Below are 22,380 nucleotides of genomic sequence, written 5' to 3'. Positions count from 1 at the left end.
CATTTGACAACACGGTACTTTATGTACGCAACACGTCATTTGACAACACGGTACCATGGGTCGAGATTAATTCCGATCAATACGAATACGATGGGGTCTTTATATGTTATCTAACATTTATGATTATTTATGCAATTAATCATTATTTATTTCATGCATATTAATGTTTATTCTTAAATTTATAATCTTAAAAGTTAAAATAAAAAAAAAGTAGTTTGTATTTTTATTAAAAGTAAATCTTAAAAGTTAAAATAGAAAAAGTAGTTTGTATTTTTATTAAAAGTAAATCTTAAAAGTTAAAAATAGAAAAAGTAGTTTGTATTTTTATTAAAAGTAAATCTTAAATGTTAAAATAAGAAAAATATATTATAATGATATATATTATAACTTAATATATATTATAATAATATCATTAATAATATAATATGAACCTATATTCTCTTATGATATTATTATTTGTAATCATACCATTATTCATTTGTTTGCTACTTATGAATCTAAACTAATTCTAATTTCATGTTGTTATTTGTCTATGAAAAAAAAAATTATTATGATTATGATTATGATTATGATTTATGTTGTTCATCTTTCTGAAAATAGAAAATGTCAAACTTATCAAAGCTTGAGTTTGATGCCTTAGACGTATCGGGAACAAACTACACATCATGGGTTATGGACGTAGAAATAAATCTTGGATCATTGGGTATTCTAGAAACTTTAAAAGAAAATAATACTTGTTCCGACCAAGATAAATTAAAATCAATTGCTTTTATTCGCAAACATATTGATACCACCTTAAAACATATGTTTCTCACTATCAAAGATCCACATGTTTTATGGGAAAGTATCAAGAGTAGATTCGATAATCAAAAGGAAATATTACTCCCGGCTGCGAGGGAAGAATGGAGAAATCTAAGGTTCCAAGATTTCAAAAAGGTAAGTGAATACAGCTCGGCCATGTTCAAGATCCGTTCAAAGCTTCAATTCTGTGGTCAAGAAATAAGTGATGCTGATATGATGGAGAAAACTTTCTCCACAATGCATTCTGCAAACATAACTGTGCAAGAAAATTTAAGATTGCAGAATTATAAAACTTTTTCCAAACTTCAAACTTATCTCTTAGTTGCAGAAGTTAATAAAGAATTACTGATGAAAAATCAAGAATCTCGTCCTACCGGTGCGCTAGCATTTACTGAAGCTAATGCTATTAACAATAATAATAATAAAAGAAGAAATGCACATGGACGAGGGCGTGGACAAGGTCGTAGCCATATTGGCCAAAACCATCATCATGGAAATTACCATAACAATAATAAAAATCATAACTATGTTCGAAATCACCCTTATGGTAATGGTCGTGGTGGTGGTCGTGGTCGTGGTGGTCGTAGTCGTGGACAAAGTAATAATAATCCACAAAATTATAAAATCCAAACACCATACAATCCCACAAATCACAATGTTGAAGAAGTCTCTTCAAAGAATGTTGAAGATTCTTGTTACCGATGTGGTAAAATTGGCCACTGGTCTAAAAACTGCCGAACAAATCAGCATTCTGTTAATCAGTATCAAGAATCCCTAAAGGGAAAAAGAAAAGAAGCAAATCTTGTGGATGACCTTGATACAAAAATCACTGAGCCAACTTGTGACTACTTTAATGAATAAATTTCTAATATCTATATATATAGATATCCTATTATATGTTCTCGTTAAATAAATGGTTGTAGATTTTCAATCTACACCATATCTAGTTTACTACATATTTCCTTATTATGTGCTATCGTTTGTAACATGTTTTGAATGTAATATATTGATGAATTATGTACTCATTATTTGTTTCTCATATTTTTTTTTTGAAGTTCATGATGTATACTGCCGGAGTAAAAAATCAATCAAATGGTGGAGATATTTGTATTGCAGACAGTGGTGCCACTCACACCATACTCAAATCTAAAAAGTATTTCACAGACTTGAAAGCAACGGAAGGAACTATACATACTATATCAGGTCCTGTGGACTTAATAAAAGGAATGGGAAAGGCAAAATTCATGTTACCAAATGGTACGAATTTTTTGATAAATAACGCCTTATTTTCTCCCATGTCAAAGAGAAATTTGTTAAGTTTCTCCGACATATACCAAAATGGATATGATTATCAGTCCGTGACAACAGAAAATGAAAAATATTTAAGTATCACTGATAAGAATCGTGTAATTGAAAAACTACCAAGACTTCATTCTGGTTTACATTATACACATATAAATGTACCTGAAGTAAATGTGGTAGTTAAAGAAAAATCATGTGATCCTGTAATGATCAGTTTGTGGCATGAGAGATTAGGCCACCCAGGATCAACAATGATGAAAAGAATAATACAAAATACACATGGACATCCATTGGCGGATCAAAGGATCCCTCATGATGCACTTATCCCATGTACATCATGCTCACTTGGAAAATTGATAATAAGACCATCACCTCTTAAGGTTGAAAAAGAATCACCAATGTTTCTTGAAAGAATTCAAGGTGATATATGTGGACCAATTCATCCACCATGTGGACCATTTAGATATTTTATGGTCCTAATAGACGCATCTAGTAGATGGTCTCATGTTTGTCTATTATCAAGTAGAAACATGGCATTTGCAAAATTTCTTGCTCAAATTATTAAATTGAGAGCACATTTCCCTGATTATACTATTAAAAGGGTAAGGCTGGATAATGCTGGTGAGTTTACATCTCAAGCATTTAATGATTTTTGCATGTCTATTGGGATTGTTGTTGAACATCCTGTTGCTCATGTGCATACACAAAATGGTTTAGCTGAATCACTAATTAAACGATTGCAGTTAATAGCTAGACCATTGATAATGAGAACAAAACTCCCAGTATCGGTATGGGGTCATGCAATTTTACATGCTGCATCATTAATTCGCATTAGACCAAGTGCAAGTCATACATATTCTCCTTTACAACTTGCTTTTGGCCATCAGCCAAATATTTCCCATCTTAGAACATTTGGTTGTGCGGTTTATGTTCCTATCGCACCACCACAACGCACTAAAATGGGTCCTCAAAGAAGGATGGGAATATATGTTGGATACGAAACATCTTCAATCATAAGATATATTGAACCCATGACGGGTGATGTTTTTACAGCACGTTTTGCTGATTGTCACTTTAATGAAACATTGTTCCCTAGATTAGGGGGAGAAATAAAAAATAAAGAAAATGATGTTTCATGGTATGAACCTCAATTAATGTATCTTGATCCTCGTACAAAAGAATGCGAGACCGAAGTTCAAAAAATAATGCATATGCAAGAACTTGCGAATAAATTGCCTGATGCATTTACAGATACAAAAAGAGTGACTAAATCATATATACCAGCAGTAAATGCTCCAGCTCGAATTGAAATTCCAAAAGCTGACAATAAAATCACTCATGAGTCTTTGCCACGCCTGAAACGTGGTAGACCAATTGGTTCCAAAGATAAAAATCCTCGAAAAAGAAAATCAGCTGATAATGAGGTAAAAGAAAGTGTTCAAGAAGAACCACAAATCAATACTCCTTCTTCAGAGGAGATTGATGATGTCAATACAGAAATTGCAATCAATTATGCACATTCAAAAATAGTATGGAACCGGAATGAAATGAAAAATCTTGATGAGATATTTTCATATAATGTTGCATATTACATCATGAATGATGATGATGATCCAGAACCAAAATCTGTCGTGGAATGTCAAAATAGACATGATTGGGATCATTGGAAAGGAGCAATACGAGCTGAAATTGAATCGCTCAATAAAAGAAAAGTTTTCGGATCTATTTTGCTCACACCTAAAGATGTGAAACCTGTGGGGTATAGATGGATTTTTGTGCGAAAAAGAAATGAGAAAAATGAAATTACAAGGTATAAAGCTAGACTTGTAGCTCAAGGTTTTTCTCAAAGACCAGGAATTGATTATGAGGAAACGTATTCTCCTGTTATGGATGCAATTACTTTTAGATACTTAATCAGCCTGGCAGTTTCTAAAAATTTAGAAATGCATCTCATGGATGTTGTTACTGCTTATCTATATGGATCACTTGATAGTGATATATATATGAAGATACCTGAAGGATTTAAGGTATCGGAATCATCCAATGCAAAACCCAAAGAAATGTACTCAATTAAATTACAAAGATCTTTATATGGGTTGAAACAATCGGGTCGCATGTGGTATAAACGATTAAGTGATTACTTGATAAGCAAAGGGTATACCAATAATCTTATTTGCCCATGTGTTTTCATTAAGAAAACAACATCTGGATATGTGATCATAGCTGTTTATGTTGATGATCTTAATATCATAGGTACAAATAAAGAGATCCATGAAGCCATTCAACTTCTAAAGAAAGAATTTGAAATGAAAGATCTCGGAAAAACCAAGTATTGCCTTGGTTTACAAATTGAACATATGCCTAATGGTTTACTTGTACATCAAACAACATATACTGAAAAGATTTTAAAACGTTTTAATATGGACAAGGCAAAACCATTAAGTACTCCTATGGTTGTTAGATCACTTAATGTTGACACTGATCCATTTCGTCCCTGTGAAGATCATGAAGATATCCTGGGACCAGAAGTACCATATCTTAGTGCAATTGGAGCTCTTATGTATCTTACAAATTGTACAAGACCTGACATTTCTTTTGCAGTTAATTTGTTGGAAAGGTTCAGCTCAGCCCCTACCAAAAGACACTGGAATGGGATCAAACACATATTTCGATACCTTCGAGGAACTACTGATTTAGGATTATTTTATTCTAACGAATCAAAACAAGATTTGGTTGGTTATGCAGATGCAGGTTATTTATCTGATCCACATAAAGCTAAATCTCAAAATGGATATATATTCCTAAATGGAGGTACTGCAATATCATGGCATTCTCAAAAACAAACACTTGTTGCAACATCATCAAATCATGCTGAAGTGATTGCATTACATGAAGCTACTCGAGAATGTTTTTGGTTGAGATCAATGACACAATTCATTACTGATTCTTGTGGACTAGAACGCGATAAAAGTCCAACAACTATCTATGAAGATAATGCAGCTTGCATAGCACAGATGAAAGAAGGGTATATCAAAAGTGACCGAACAAAACACATACCTCCTAGATTCTTCTCATACACTCAAAATCTCATTAAGGACAACCAGATTGAAATGAGATATGTGCAGTCCAGCAAAAACTCTGCTGATCTTTTCACGAAAGCACTTCCAACTGCTATTTTCAGAACACACGTTCACAACATTGGCATGAGACATGTTCAAAAGATGTAACAACTGAAGCGATGTCTACTTGAGGGGGAGTCAACTCCATGCTGCACTCTTTTTCCTTAGCTAAAGTTTTTTCCCACTGGGTTTTCTTTAGCAAGGTTTTTAACGAGGCGGTACTAGTTATTCTCTAATAAAATTGTCATCCAAGGGGGAGTGTTATAAAAGTAATAATTGGATGATAATTTTATTATTATTTTATATATTGCATAGTATATTTTTTTGAGTATAAATAGGTGTGTTGTGTTAGAGTTTATGAGAGGTATTATTTTGGTTAACACACTCTCTCTCTCTATAGATTCCAAATGCCACCAAACTCTCATTGTATATTTTCCTATAAATAAAAAACCAATTACTCATACCTTTTGTTCAACCCTTGTTTTCTCCGTTTTACAGTATCTCTATCTCTATATACCTTCTACAGTCAAGAACCACTAAAAAGGTAGTTATAAGCCTACCGAATTATAACAGAATCTATTTTTTATTGTAGTTTTGTAGTTAAATATGTAAATAAACTCAAGGCTGAATGGTTGATGACCGACAAAACATCAAGTACAGTTCTTGTGTTTATACTCATTAACATTGGATATGAAATTATATTATATTATATTATTATAACTAATACTAACAGTTGTGACGCTTTTACTATTTACCATGGTACAAGTGTAAATACCCTCAACTTTAGGGATATTTTAGTAAACATGTTTTTAACTTTTTTTTTTTTTTTAAAAAAAACTTTTTCCTCATCATTTTTTATAACAACTTTTTTTAAATTCATTTTCCGTCGTTTTCTTTTCACTCTTTTAAACATTTAGCTACTCGAGGGTTAACTATTTTTTTAAATGTTAAATTTACTGACCGTTAACCGACCAAAACCGTCCAAACGACCGATAACCGTTTTTAAAACGTTAAGTTCAACGACCGTTAACCAATCAAAACCACCCCGCAGCGAAGCGCGGTTCTTTATCCTCGTTAGTACTATTTTTCATATTTCTGTTATTCGTTGATTAGTTTGACAAAGTATCAAGTATGTTATGCTTACCTCAGAGATTATGTATTGTGTAGCTATTAATGTAGTTGAAAGTTGAAACATTTGCTTCTTAAACCACTGACTTGTAAAATGTATTACAAGTGTAATGATACGCTATTCGGTTAGCGTACAAAAAACAGGGCGATAAAGCACAATCCAAAGAGGAACCGATCACCATACACGTGAAAAAAAGAATAAAGGCATTATAAGTTTTAGTAAACAGATCATAGCGTATAGCGGACATCGGATAGCCTTAAAGACAAAAGTCAACTTTCGAAGAATAAGGGATCAATCAGAATGTGACGCGTGTCCATCTTAGAGGAAGAACTTTTGACTTTTTTGCCTATAAATAGTCCTCCTGGACTTCATTGACAGGGAGATTACATCATTTTGTCAGAGCAGAACTTTCTCTCTCTACATAGAGACTTTCTCTCTCTAAAGTGATTGACCAAGTTTGACCTTGACTGGATTCGCAGTTTGACTCTGAATCCGGTAATCATTGTTATTCGGAGAGTGTTCTTGGACTTAAGCCGCTCACCGTTAACGTGATTGTGATTTGCACTCGTATTTTATCCGCGATCCGGATTTTAGTACGATCAAAGTGCTTAACACTATGTTGGTATCCCATATGGTAAGGGTCTTTTGTCTTGCCTTCTTTATGTGGTTTTGTTTCTTTCATGATCTCTGCAGTGACTTGTGTTATTAGATTTGTTGTACTCTTTTGGCCTTAGCTGTGCGTCGTCTAAAGATCATGGAGAAAAGGTAATATGTTGTTGTTTTGCAATGACTTTCAAGTTGGTATATGTAATCTGCATATTGGTTTTATCATGTGTAATTTACAATAATTTAAGCCACATAAATTTGTTTAAAAAGTTAGGAAGTTTTTTTTTTTTTTTTTTTTTTTTTTGGGTAAAGAAGTTAGGGAGTTTGTGATGACCCGGGAATTTCCGACTAAATTTAAACTTCATCTTTATATGATTTCGAAATGATAAGCAAAGTATGTAATGTTGAGTCTAGAAAATTTTTGAAACGGTGTTCATATATTCAATTGACTTTCGACCGCTCTCGACGATTCACGAACAATTAATTGTAAATAGATATGTATGTATGTATATATAAATAATAATTCGATATATAATTTGAAGTATTATATGTTGTTGTTATTAAAAATTAATAAAATAAAAATAGGATATTATAATGATTATTATTTAAAAAGTATCTATATATATAAATAAAGTGTATTGAATATATATATATATATATATATATATATATATATATATATATATATATATATATATATATATATATATATATAGTTTCGAATTTATTTGGAAAATGATAGTAACACCCAATTATCATTCGATTGATAATAAACAAGTTATAAACGAACTTATGTGATTTTAAAATAAACGGTGATCCGAAAATGAGCTATATAAATTTTAGGCTTATTAAAAATATATTTAGAAGCTAATTAATAAATTTCAAAACTTTTCATATTTTACCCATAATTGAGAGGGACAGTTGATGTAATTTTTATTTAATAAATTAATGATCGAATTTTATATCATAATGACCAAAATAAATAAATTTAGTTAATTTAAAAATTTGGAATTTATCTGAGTACTTTTTATTCGCCCCTGATGTAACAACGGACTACGAAATAATATCCCAATAATTCTGTCGGTAGAATGAAAACAAAGTGACAGCCATATTTTCAAACTCACACGTTTTCAAATTCCATTTGATAATGTAAGTATTATTATATTATATATATGTACGGCATATCACAATTGAATGAGGAATTACTGTGACTAATTGGAATATTATTGTTTAAGATTGATAATTAGTATTATGGAGTTTACTTTATTTGTTGAGCTAACTTTTTCAGTTACACTGAATATCAACTCTCATTCCTTAAATATATATTATGTATATGCATATATCATGCATTGAAGAACACCACCCCGACTTCTCACCACAATCTTGTGTTCTTCTTATTCTTGGTGACAACCGCCATCACCTTGAGCACCTTCAATCACCACAACCTCACCATGATAAAACCACCATCTAACTATCTTGTATTCCTACTTCTCGTTCTTGTTTTCTAGTTCGATCAAACAACCATCTTCACAAAACCCATTTATGTTTCTGTTTCAAATACGAAGGTTACCAACACCATTGCAAACAACCACATGCAAAACGAAACCATTCTCACTTATTGTAGCTTGTTCTGTTATTTTTGACAACACACCACAACCCTACCTCTCTCACTCCTCTCTTTCTTCTAAAAACTAAACAGCTACACTATTCGGTTACAATTCATGAGAGCTGCAACAGCAGCTAATGTTGCTGCAAACGACTTCTGTTTTTCTTTTCAATCAAGCCAAACTCAACCATTGAAAACCCATTAAAGCTATCGTTAGTTTTTGTTTTCTGTTGCAGTGAATCATCAATCACCACTACCACTCTACAACTATCCACTCGCTACCCTACCACTCGCTACCATCTCCACCGGAACCCGTCACCACTTAATCACCACCTTCGATTACAATCCCCACCTTGCTCACCACTAGACCATCGCCACCATCACTATTGAAACACAATAACCATCCCATTCATCACCATCGAAAACCATCAACACTCATATCAACCACTTATCGATAATTCTTTTAATCACCATTCATCACATTCATGAGCCACTTTTGTATTATTGTTTGAGAAAGTGGCAAACAATGGAATTGGTATTATATTATAGTGTTTTATAAATGGGTGATCCTATAATATAAAATTCACAAGTAGTGAGTGGAGATGATAAGTGAGTTGAATTGACAAGCATCCAAACGCATTTGTTCTCTTTGTTTCTTTCCTTCCGTTTTTCTGTCCCAGCCGACAAGCATGCCAACAAACCCCACAAAGAATGATAAAACTCCAGCTGTTTTTATTTTTGTTTCCTGCTACTAGTCTGTTTCTTTTAACCAAAAACCCCATCCCCACACATCTTTCGTTAAATCAAAATAATACATGTTATTGGGTTTGTGTAAATTGGGCTTAAGAAGTTGTTGTTGGACTGATTAAACATTGGGTTTAGTTATTTTTACTTGGGCTTGTATAGTGTTGGGCTGAGGTATTGGCCCATCTCAGTTACTAAATGAGAATCGATGATATGGTGTCACAGTTAGAAGATGATGATTGTGATTCTATTGTTCCTACTCGTTTTCCAAACCCCAAACTAACACCACCATCTTTAAAACTGAACTCAGAAACCACCTCAAGTTATTTGTTTTGTAGCTTCGTTGCAACTGTTGGATTTCCTGTTGTATGGATGAACGACGAAGTAATGTTAACGATGATGCGAAGGTGATTAAACGATGAATATGATGATGGATAAAGAATGATGGATGATGATGAAAATGATAAGTGTTTTATGATGAAGAAAATCGATACATAGGATAAAAGAATTAAAATCCTTATCATAACAGATAGTAACTGATAGAGGGATGGTGGTGAGTGAGTAAAGGGAATGAGGGGTTGCGGGTTCGATTCCTGTCACTGGCTGTTTTGTATATTTTTGAAGCTTGTCTCCTTTTAAAGGTAGTATTATTATTATTGTCATTATTATATTTTGTATTATTTATTATCTACGATTGATTGTTATTAAGTAAAATAAGTATTATTGTTATTATTTATTATCATTATTATTATTCTACCATTAGGATTAATACTACAATTAAACTAGTATCATAATTACCATTAGAAATTTTATAGTTATTATAGTTATCATTATTATTATGATTATTAAAAATAATTACTTTTGCAAAAACTATCATCTTTACTTTATCATTATTAGTAAAACTAACATTTCTATGAAAATTACTACTATTAGTATCATTATTATTATTATTAATCTAGAAATTCTACAATTATCAATTTTACAAAACTAAAGATTTATATATATAAAATATATTTATCACATAAAGTATATAAATATTACATAAAATTATGTTTTAACTAATATTATTGATATAACATTAACTAAATATCAAATAAGTATCATAATGTATTATAATTATTAATAAGATTATATATAAGAATATTGATCTTAATACATAACAAGATATATAAACTTAAATGATTTATAGTGTGTTAATATGTATACAAATGATATAGGTTCGTGAATCCGAGGTCAACCCTGAAATTGTTCAATACAGTCATATGTATTTTTACTACAAAATACATTAAGTGAGTTCCTTTGATCCCCTTTTACTCTTTACATTTTTGGGACTGAGAATACATGCGCAACTTTTATAACTGTTTTACAAAATAGACACAAGTAATTAAAATGACATTATATGGTTGAATGATCGAAATCGAATATGCCCCTTTTTATATAGTCTGGTAATCTAAGAATTAGGGAACAGACACCCTAATTGACGCGAACTCTAAAGATAGATCTATCGGGCCCAACAAGCCCCATCCAAAGTACCGGATGCTTTAGTACTTCGAAATTTATATCATGTCCGAAGGAGGATCCCGGAATGATGGGGATATTCTTATATACATATTGTGAATGTCGGTTACCAGGTGTTCAATCCATATGAATGATATTTTTGTCTCTATGCATGGGACGTATGTTTATGAGAAATAGAAATATGAAATCTTGTGGTCTATTAAAATGATGGAAAGGATTATTTATGTTAAACTAATGAACTCACCAACCTTTTGGTTGACACTTGAAAGCATGTTTATTCTCAGGTATGAAAGAAACATTCCGCTGTGCATTTGCTCATTTTAAAGACAGTATTTGGAGTCGATCATCGCAATGGAACCAGTTGTTGGTGACTTCGTCCAGATGGATTAGGATGGGTCCTTTCAGAGTTGTTCCGAGAGATAACAAAGAGAACTTTCCGATCAAGCTAACAAGAGCTCAAGTAAAGTCATTGTTAGCCTTTTTGTAGTCCATATAATAATATTGTACAGCACATTATATTAGTCGACTTTATTGTTGTATAGCTATTTTAGATTGTAGACTCACTCTCTTGTATCCACAATAAGTGGAAGATTAGTTTAGCATGTGTCCCTAAAATACTGGACTCTTAGTTAGCTAGGTTAGCCATTCTCTGTATATAAGTACCGATGTACGCTTGTAAACATCATCAGTGAAATTATTCAAGTATCTAATACTTTCATGGTATCATATTTCTAATCGATCCAATCCCTCTTTTCTCATTCAAATCTCACTCGCTTCACCCTCTCAACTCTCCGATGGCCGATCAAGCTAAGTTCCATCCTGCTATCTCGGTTCACAACATCAAAACACTCATTCCAATCACACTTGAAATTAACAAAAGTCACTACTCCTCTTGGGCTGAATTATTCGAAATTCATTGTCGTGCTTATGGTGTAATCGACCATATCATCACACCCACGCCACCAACAGATCCTGCTACTGTATCCACCCCACCACCACAAACCGATGCAGCTACATGGGCTCGGTTAGATGTTGTTGTCCTGCAATGGATTTACAGCACCATCTCGCATGATCTTCTTCTCACAATTCTGCAAAAAGGTGCCACTGCTCGTCAAGCGTGGGACCGACTCAAAAGCATTTTTCAAGACAATGAAAGCTCACGCGCCGTTCACCTACGAACCCAGTTCTCTAACACCCGATTGGAGTCGTTTACTAATGTCTCTTCTTATTGCCAAGAATTGAAATCCATCGCTGACCAACTCTCTAATGTTGGACCGAAAATTAAAGAAAATGACTTGGTATTACAACTGGTCACGGGTCTCGGCGATAGCTACGAAAGCATCGCCACTCTCATCAGCCACACGAAACCTTTACCTTCTTTCTATGACGCTCGTTCCATGTTGATACTCGAAGAAACACGAAAGGGCAAACAGATTGCTCACACTTCTTCCAACACACAAACGGCTTTACGCTCTAGCAATTCGTCCAATCAGATGCGCAACAACACCAACGGACCATCGAACAACCCAACAACACGCAATTTCAATTCCAATTACAGGGGACGCGGGTCTAGTCATAACCCTAGAGGACGAGGTTCTGGTAATCGTGGAAGGGGGCGTAATTCATTTACTTATCCACCTTATTGGCAGCAACAACAAATGTGGACATGGCCTAATTAGAACAATTCAAACTGGACACCAGGCCCATGTCTATATCCCTCTACTCCATTGATCAAGCCCACTGACAATAATCAATCTGGTGTTCTTGGGCCTAGGCCCACTCAGGCATATTCCAATTCAGTAGCAGGTCCTTCTACTCCAACTGATATAGAAGCTGCTACGCACACGATGACGTTAAACCAACCGGATGATAATCGGTATTTTGACACGGGTGCCACGTCTCACATGACCAACAATCAAGGTAAACTCTTGTATTATTATCACTCAAGTTTTCCTTCTAGTATTATTGTCGGAAATGGCCATGGCATACCAATTCACGGATCGGGCCACTCTTTCTTGACCAACTCTATACGACCATTACACTTATCAAACGTTCTTTATGCACCTAGCCTCATTAAAAATTTAATTTTCGTTCGTAAACTTACAATTGATAACAACATCTCTATTGACTTTGATCCTTATGGTTTTACTTTGAAGGAATACCCTACGGGGACACCAATTCTACGGTCTAATAGTAATGGCGATATCTACCCGCTCAACTCGTCGTTACTTCAACAACTCAATAATCATGCGGCTTTTTTAGTTTCTACACCGGATATTTGGCATTCTAGGCTTGGCCATCCGGGATCTCATGTTTTAGATTTTCTTAGCAATAAACATTTTATTAAATGTACTCGTAGCAATAAAAATATTCTTTGTCAACATTGTGTACTTGGAAAACACACACGTTTACCGTTTCACCCATCCACCACTAGTACTAATGCACCATTCGATATTATCCATAGTGATATATGGAAATCCCCAACTCTAACTAATAACGGACACCGCTATTATGTCTTATTTCTTGATGACTACACTAACATTCTTTGGACATTTCCAATAAGTAACAAATCACAAGTCTACACTATATACACTAATTTTGCCACCTACATCAAAACTCAATTTAATACTTCTATTAAAATTTTCCAATGCGATAATGGTAAAGAATATGACAACAAGAACTTCCACAATTTTCTTGCCAACAATGGCACCACTTTTCGATTCTCGCGCCCTTATAACTCCTCACAAAACGGCAAAGCTGAAAGACAAATACGAACCATCAACAACATTATTCGAACACTCCTAACTCAATCGTCTGTACCACACTCTTTTTGGCAATACGCTGTCAACGTTACAACTCATCTTCTAAACATTATTCCACATAAATAACTAAAATACAACACTCCCACCACTCTTTTATACCATCATCTTCCATCATACATTCACCTCAAAATCTTTGGATGTCTATGCTACCCTCTAACTCCTTCCAACTTAATCAACAAACTTCAGTCTAGATCCACACCATGCGTCTTCCTAGGCTTTCCACCACAACATCGCGGTTATTATTGTTATGACATTCACATACATAAAATCATGATATCTAGACATGTATTATTTGATGAGCATGAGTTTCCTTTCGCTAAACACAAACTTTCTACTGTAACAAAATCACACGACTTACATACCCATAATCCACTGTTTAACTACCTTCAACACTCTAGTACAAGTCTAAATTCCCCACCACTTACTTCTGGTCAAACTAACCATCCGTCCTCCCCAACCCCCGCTGTTTCAACTTCAAACTCGACCCCACCTCCTTCTGTTACCTCATCGCCTAATATTATGCAAACAAATAGGCCCACTGAATCATTCAGGCCCAATTCATCTGGACCACCATCACACGAACCCAACAGTCCACATATTATAACCACTCAAAATACTATTAATCCATCCCCCATACCCCACACATGTGGGATTGGGCATTGTTGTTGTTGTTGTTGTTGTTGTTGTTGTTGTTTTAAAATACTATTAAACCACCTCAATCTACTTCTCTTCTACACCACCCACTTCAGTCACTCCTCCAAGAACAATTATCACTAGATCGATGTCAGGCATAGTAAAACCTAAAGTTCCATTTAACCTTCATGCTTCTACATCTATCTTGCCTATTCCTAGTAACCCTAAAACTGCCCTGGTCGATCCGAATTGGCGCCATGCCATGTACGATGAATACAAGGCGCTTGTTGATAATAATACTTGGGTTTTAGTGCCTAAAACAAAATATATGAATGTTATTCGTTCAATGTGGATTTACAAACATAAATACAATTCTAATGGGTCGTTCGAACGATACAAAGCACGCCTTGTGGATGATGGTCGTGCACAACAAGTGGGTATTGTTTGTCACGAAACCTTTAGTCCCGTTGTTAAGCCCGCTACAATACGCACCGTACTTCACATTGCACTTGCAAATTCATGGCAGATACATCAATTAGACATCAAAAACGCCCTCCTCCATGGAAAATTAAACAAGACTGTTTATATGTATCAACCCGTCGGGTTCAGAGATCCACAAAAACCGAACCACGTGTGTCTTCTCAAATGGTCTCTTTACGGTCTCAAACAATCATCGAGAGCATGGTATCAATGTTTTGCTGATTTCATCTCATCTATTGGTTTTATACATAGTAGAAGTGACCATTCTCTTTTCATATACAAACACGGGAATGACATGGCATATCTTCTGCTTTATGTAGATGACATAATTCTCGTCACTTCCACCAGTCACTTACGTGAAGCATTGTTATCCCATTTGTCTAATGAATTTGCAATGAAGGACCTTGGCACTCTGAGCTCGTTTTTAAGCATCTCTGTTAAACATACCAAAGATAGCTTGTTTCTCAATCAAACTGCATATGCCAAAGAAATAATTAGTCGAGCAGGTATGATTTTGTGTCAACCAGTGCCCACTCCAGTCGACACCTTAGGGAAACTAAGCTCTAATACAGGTAAACCATATGACAATCCCACATATTTTAGAAGTCTCGCAGGTGCACTTCAATATGTAACGTTCACATGACCCAACATCGCATACGACGTCCAACAAGTATGCCTTCATATGCACGCCCCACGAGACATTCATATGCAGGCAATTAAACGAATCATAAGATATATCAAAGGTACGGTTGATCTGGGTATTTTTATGACACCGTCATGGAAACATGATATGGTATCCCACACAGACTCGGGTTGGGGAGGATGTCCTGAGATAAGACGATCCACATCAGGATATTGCGTATTCTTAGGTGACAATCTAATCTCTTGGTCCTCTAAACTCCAACCCACCATTTCTCGCTCAAGATCTGAATATCGAGGAGTAGCTAACGTGGTTGTTTAACACCCCATTTGTCCTTTGGCATGTTGCTTTGGTTGACGAACGAAGTCCAAACATGCGTATTCAATCTTTATTGTGTTTGACTTTAGACACGTTTGTTTAATCTAGTCATAAAACGAAAAAGGGCTTGAAAACCAAAAATTACGACCGCAATATTGGGGATTACGGCTGCAATTTTGGGGATTACGACCGCAATATTGGTGCTGGCAGTTACGAATTTAACCTTAAATTTGGGGTTTGTAAGGGGCTAAATGGTCTTTTCACTTAGGGAACGGTTTATAGACCACAAATGCAGATCCAATCTTATCTTGAGCTCATTTTATCTCTACCACACACACACACTCTTTCATTCTAGAGAGAGAGAGTTAGAGTTTTAGAGAGAGAGCGCTCATTTGGGGAAGAAGGAGACCAAATCTTGCCTAAGTCTAAGTTTTAAAGTTGTTCCCTACATCTCTAGCTACGTTTTGGTGGTAGTGGTAAGTTTTAACTCCGAGTTTCAAGTTCAAATTGATTTATAGCTAGGGTTTGTTCATGTGTAGTTTGTAAGACCCATTTTAGGGATAAATGGGCGAATTTGGGGTAAACTTGATGTATGGAAACCCTAAGGTTTTTAATCTAGGGTTTAGCCTTGTGATTTGAAGTTTATAGAGTTAATGGTGTCATTGAATCACTAACACACTTATGTATTAGTGAAAGTTTGTTAATGGGGTTCGAGTTTGACCAAATTGTGGGTCTTAACTTTAAATGGGGCAAATGGGAATGTTGACCTAGTTGGGAAAGTTAGGCATAAGAACACCCCAATTTTGTTTAGTTGATGTTATTGGACTTTAATCACTAGCTTTTAGTGATTAATGATAGTCTTGACTTTGAATGGGCTGTTTTGTGCAAATGGGTCATTTAATGCAAATGGGTCATTAAATCCACAAGAGTTAAGTGTTGGTGTCTAGTCCAACTAGTTGGTATGTTGATTGTGTATTTAATGTACTAGGTACCTTGCGTTAAAGCTTGCAGAGTTGTATAATCATCACCTAGGAGTTAAGGTGAGTGGAATAATTATGCATGTATGTATATAGTATATTTATTTGTATGCTATGGCATGATCCACGGAGCCGAAAGTGCCATAGTATGTGCGAGTGTGCTATGATGCGAACCACAGAGCCGGTGGCATCATGGTACATGTATTGTAGTGTAAACCACGGAGCCGGTAGCACTAAGGTAAGTGTGTTGTAGTGTGAACCACGGAGCCGGTAGCACTATAGCATGAGTGTTGAGGTGTGAACCACGGAGCCGGTATCGTCTCAACGAGAGCATGACTCGAGTTGCGATGTGAACCACGGAGCCGGTAGCATCATGATAATGCGTATGGTGTGAACCACGGAGCTAGTAGCACCATGACGATAGTATGGTTAACCATATGGATTGTGTTTGTGGTAGTGTATCATATTATATTATGTTGTGTATATGCTATTGGATATGCTAGTTGCGGTATTGGAGGTTATTTGCTATATACTTGCGATGGTAGGCTAATTATTTTTTCTATCATGTATGTGGTATGCGTGTAAGTGGTTGCAAGTCGGTATATTATATATGTATGTGTATAACTATTGCATTCACTAAGCGTTTTGCTTACCCCTCTCGTTGTTTACTTTTTAGGTACAAGTGCGGAGAAAGGGAAGGGGTTGTCAGGAATTAGATATTCCCATGATGATTGTGTAGGCATAGCTTTTGGAAGACGGCGTATTGTTTTGGGTAGTTTAGCCCTTAACCATGCTCGTGTGTTGTTTGGTTTAAAACTGTCATTTTAAGGTCGAATTTGTAACACATTTGATTAAGGGGCTTCGTGCCAAGTATGTAAACTTTAACTTGTTGAACGTTTAAATGTTTTGTATAAATCGGTCGACATCATGTAACCATTTAAGTGGCGTGATAATGGTTTACTATAAAAAAAATTCGGGTTTAAAGACAGGTTGGGTAGTTTCAAGTGGTATCAGAGCATGGTCTAAGGGATTTAGGCGACTTGAGATAGGTGCCTAGACTTAGACCTTATTCTGTATGCGTTTTATGCGGGACTTGTAGGAGACGGTTCGGACCGGGTTTGGTTAGTGCCTTGGCTTAGGTGAACTAACGTTGTGTTAATTGTTTTGCATTGTGTTTGCAATAATCAAGCAACATAGGCGTTGTACTAGCGAGTTAATGTGACGTGCTCGCGTAATAATGACTAGCTACCATTGTTACGGGGGCAAGTCATGTCAAACAAGCGATGTACGATGAGTGTTGAGCAAGGTGGGTTGGTGTGGTATGTTATATGTCGTTTCCATTCGTTTCATTGTCTAACCTATTCCTTTTTATAGAACGAAGATGAGAAACGGACATGACACCGATAACGGAGGTACGAGAGAAGATTCTGAGTTTACGGCCAAGGTTGAGGCCATTTTGCAAAAGCATCATGCGTCCTTTCTAGCGGACGTTAAGAAGATGTTTCTAGAGTCGGTTGACGAGCAATTCACCGATTTAATCAAGGAACAAATTAGTGCTATTATTCAAGGTGATAATGTGGAGAGGCGAGACTTCCACTATAAGAATTTCAAGGATGCTCAACCTCCTATTTTTTATGGTGAATGAGACCCACTAAAGAGTGCTTGTTGGATCTCCGATATGGAGGGGGCCTTCCGTACTAGTGAATGCCCTCTCCATAAGAAGACAAGGTACGGGAGTAGTATGTTAAGGGGTGATGCCAAGTTGTGTGGGAAGCAAAAATCCAACTCTATGGTGAGGAACAATGTATGGATTTCCCGTGGGACGAGTTCAAGGCAGAATTTTTTAAGGAGTACCAAACTTCGGCCGATCTCTCTAGGCTTAAGGACGAGTTGCGTGCTTTGGGGCAAGGGTCGATGGATTTGAACACTCTCAAGTCCACTTTCTTATCAAAGACCCAATTTTGCCCGGTGTATGTTGGGAATGATCATATGTTGACAACTACCAAGAGAAGATTAGTATGAACTCGGTGAAAACTTTTGATGAGTTGTTCGATATAGCTAAGGGTTTTTGTAACACCCCGTTTTTCTCCGTACATGATTTATAGGTGTATTGTGTATGTACGATAGGCGTATGAAGGGTTCGGGACATATTCGGGTGTTAAGGTCTTGTATGCAAGGAAATGAGTCAGACCACGTTGAACGTTGCGGCGTGACAAAGTAGGCCGCGGCGCTGCATTTAACTGGAATCCAGATCAGAAGCTTGATAAAAAATGATCCCAGAACTAGGCAAATGTCGCGGCGCGACATTTAAGGCCGCGGCGCGGCATTCTGGGCAAACTGGTGCCGGATTTTTGTAATATTACATGAGAAGCAAGGGCATTTTGGTCTTTTCACGTTTGAGCCAGATTTGAGGCTATAACCTCATCCACTCATTCATTTTCCTAATTTCATTTTCCTTTTCTTTTCATTTTTCTCTCATAACTTAAAATCCTCAAGTGATTCAAGTGGGATTTTGGAAAGGAAGAAGCGGGTTTTGATCTTTGGCGTAGTTGACAAGTTTGTTCTCCTCGTTCTTGGCTACACAGTGATACGAGTGGTAAGCTCTAACTCCGAATTTCATTTTCGTGTTCATCATTCAAATTTGGGGCTTTTGATTGTATGATTCATAGGTGAAACCTATTTAGTTGTTAATTGGAGATTAACACCAATATTCGGGTTTATTGTTGTTAAAGGCGGGTTTTGGGTTGGTTAATGATTTAACCATGTTTAAGACTTGAGGATGGTGAATAATCACTAGTATTAGCGATTATTGATGTTTTGGAGACTTTTAGGGTTCTAGTGGTTGACTAATTTTGACTAGAGTCAAAATTAGGGTTTGTTGAGGATTATGACCCGAATGTCGATTCGATGGGGTTTGTAAACTTAAAATGGATTAAGTTGAAGTATAAAACTGAGTTAAACATCTTTTGGTGTCAAAACTTGTAAATGGTGAGATTTTGACCTTATGCGTCAAAATTAGGGTTTATGGGCGATTTTGAGAACGATAAGTGTTAACACTTGTGTTCGGGTTTAATTGGCATATTAGGACCATTATCACTTGTGTTAGTGATTATTGGTTAGTTTGGGCGCGGTTTGTCCTTGGAAGTGCATTTGGGTCGAAATTACACTAAGTGTCGAATTGGGTTGGTTTGTAGATACAATCTAAGGGTGTTGTTGAATTTGTGATAATGGATTAGGTACTTTCCATTGACGAGTTGCGGATTACTTGGAAGCATTTTCTTCAAGGCGATAAGGTGAGTGTTGATATCCTATATGCATATGTATGTGTAGGATGGGTGCGGGTCGGGTGAAGTGATTCTCGGCTATAGAGCTCACTTCACATATAGGTGGATTGATGGAACTTGTGTATGAGTCCAATTAGCACGTTTGTGCGTTTTGGTTGACCACCTTTGGCGAGGTACACGCTTGTGTGTACGTTATTACATGTGGTTGTGATTTGGATGTTATAACCCCAATGGCGAAGGGTTGATATTGTTGTGAAGTGGATGACCCCGATGTGGTGGATTTTATAATCCCGTGACCGTGGGTTTTGATGTTGAGAAGTGAATCGCGTGTAGTTCGGATTCATGATGACTCGTGTAGTTCGGTCATCTTATTGAGGTAGTAATCTCGTGTGGTTTCGGATTACTAAGGCTCGTGTAGTTCGGCCAACCTTGATGTTGTGAAGATAGTAATTGAAATGTCCCGTTCTTATTGATTAAAAACGTTCCATATTAATTGATTTCGTTGCGAGGTTTTGACCTCTATATGAGACGTTTTTCAAAGACTGCATTCATTTTTAAAACAAACCATAACCTTTATTTCATAGATAAAGGTTTTAAAAAGCTTTACGTAGATTATCAAATAATGATAATCTAAAATATCCTGTTTACACACGACCATTACATAATGGTTTACAATACAAATATGTTACAACAAAATAAGTTTCTTGAATGCAGTTTTTACACAATATCATACAAGCATGGACTCCAAATCTCGTCCTTATTTAAGTATGCGACAGCGGAAGCTCTTAATAATCACCTGAGAATAAACATGCTTAAAACATCAACAAAAATGTTGGTGAGTTATAGGTTTAACCTATATATATCAAATCATAATAATAGACCACAAGATTTCATATTTCAATACACATCCCATACATAGAGATAAAAATCATTCATATGGTGAACACCTGGTAACCGACATTAACAAGATGCATATTTAAGAATATCCCCATCATTCCAGGACACCCTTCGGATATGATATAAATTTCGAAGTACTAAAGCATCCGGTACTTTGGATGGGGTTTGTTAGGCCCAATAGATCTATCTTTAGGATTCGCGTCAATTAGGGTGTCTGTTCCCTAATTCTTAGATTACCAGACTTAATAAAAAGGGGCATATTCGATTTCGATAATTCAACCATAGAATGTAGTTTCACGTACTTGTGTCTATTTTGTAAATCATTTATAAAACCTGCATGTATTCTCATCCCAAAAATATTAGATTTTAAAAGTGGGACTATAACTCACTTTCACAGATTTTTACTTTGTCGGGAAGTAAGACTTGGCCACTGGTTGATTCACGAACCTATAACAATATATACATATATATCAAAGTATGTTCAAAATATATTTACAACACTTTTAATATATTTTGATGTTTTAAGTTTATTAAGTCAGCTGTCCTCGTTAGTAACCTACAACTAGTTGTCCACAGTTAGATGTACATAAATAAATCGATAAATATTATCTTGAATCAATCCACGACCCAGTGTATACGTATCTCAGTATTGATCACAACTCAAACTATATATATTTTGGAATCAACCTCAACCCTGTATAGCTAACTCCAACATTCACATATAGAGTGTCTATGGTTGTTCCGAAATATATATAGATGTGTCAACATGATAGGTCGAAACATTGTATACGTGTCTATGGTATCTCAAGATTACATAATATACAATACAAGTTGATTAAGTTATGGTTGGAATAGATATGTTACCAATTTTCACGTAGCTAAAATGAGAAAAATTATCCAATCTTGTTTTACCCATAACTTCTTCATTTTAAATCCGTTTTGAGTGAATCAAATTGCTATGGTTTCATATTGAACTCTATTTTATGAATCTAAACAGAAAAAGTATAGGTTTATAGTCGGAAAAATAAGTTACAAGTCATTTTTGTAAAGGTAGTCATTTCAGTCGAAAGAACGACGTCTAGATGACCATTTTAGAAAACATACTTCCACTTTGAGTTTAACCATAATTTTTGGATATATTTTCATGTTCATAATAAAAATCAATTTCTCAGAATAACAACTTTTAAATCAAAGTTTATCATAGTTTTTAATTAACTAACCCAAAACAGCCCGCGGTGTTACTACGACGGCGTAAATCTGGTTTTACGGTGTTTTTCGTGTTTCCAGGTTTTAAATCATTAAGTTAACATATCATATAGATATAGAACATGTGTTTAGTTGATTTTAAAAGTCAAGTTAGAAGGATTAACTTTTGTTTACGAACAAGTTTAGAATTAACTAAACTATGTTCTAGTGATTACAAGTTTAAAACTTCGAATAAGATAGCTTTATATGTATGAATCGAATGATGTTATGAACATCATTACTACCTTAAGTTCCTTGG

The 22,380-nt window shown here is 35.4% G+C and overlaps 1 protein-coding gene across 1 annotated transcript in view; it reads right to left on the bottom strand.

Annotated features, from left to right (window-relative positions):
- Positions 1-812: 812 nt before the first annotated feature.
- LOC139866283 (protein SRG1-like) overlaps positions 813-22,380 on the bottom strand; it is a 56,326-nt gene continuing 34,758 nt past the window's right edge. The window contains exon 5 of the mRNA XM_071854476.1: positions 813-1,045. Within this exon, the coding sequence (XP_071710577.1) occupies positions 993-1,045 (53 nt within the window). The 3' untranslated portion in view covers positions 813-992. The remainder of the gene's footprint in view (positions 1,046-22,380) is intronic.

This window comes from Rutidosis leptorrhynchoides, chromosome 1, assembly GCF_046630445.1.
Source record: "Rutidosis leptorrhynchoides isolate AG116_Rl617_1_P2 chromosome 1, CSIRO_AGI_Rlap_v1, whole genome shotgun sequence".
Taxonomy (NCBI): Eukaryota; Viridiplantae; Streptophyta; class Magnoliopsida; order Asterales; family Asteraceae; genus Rutidosis; species Rutidosis leptorrhynchoides.
This window is presented reverse-complemented; position numbering and strand designations above follow the sequence as displayed.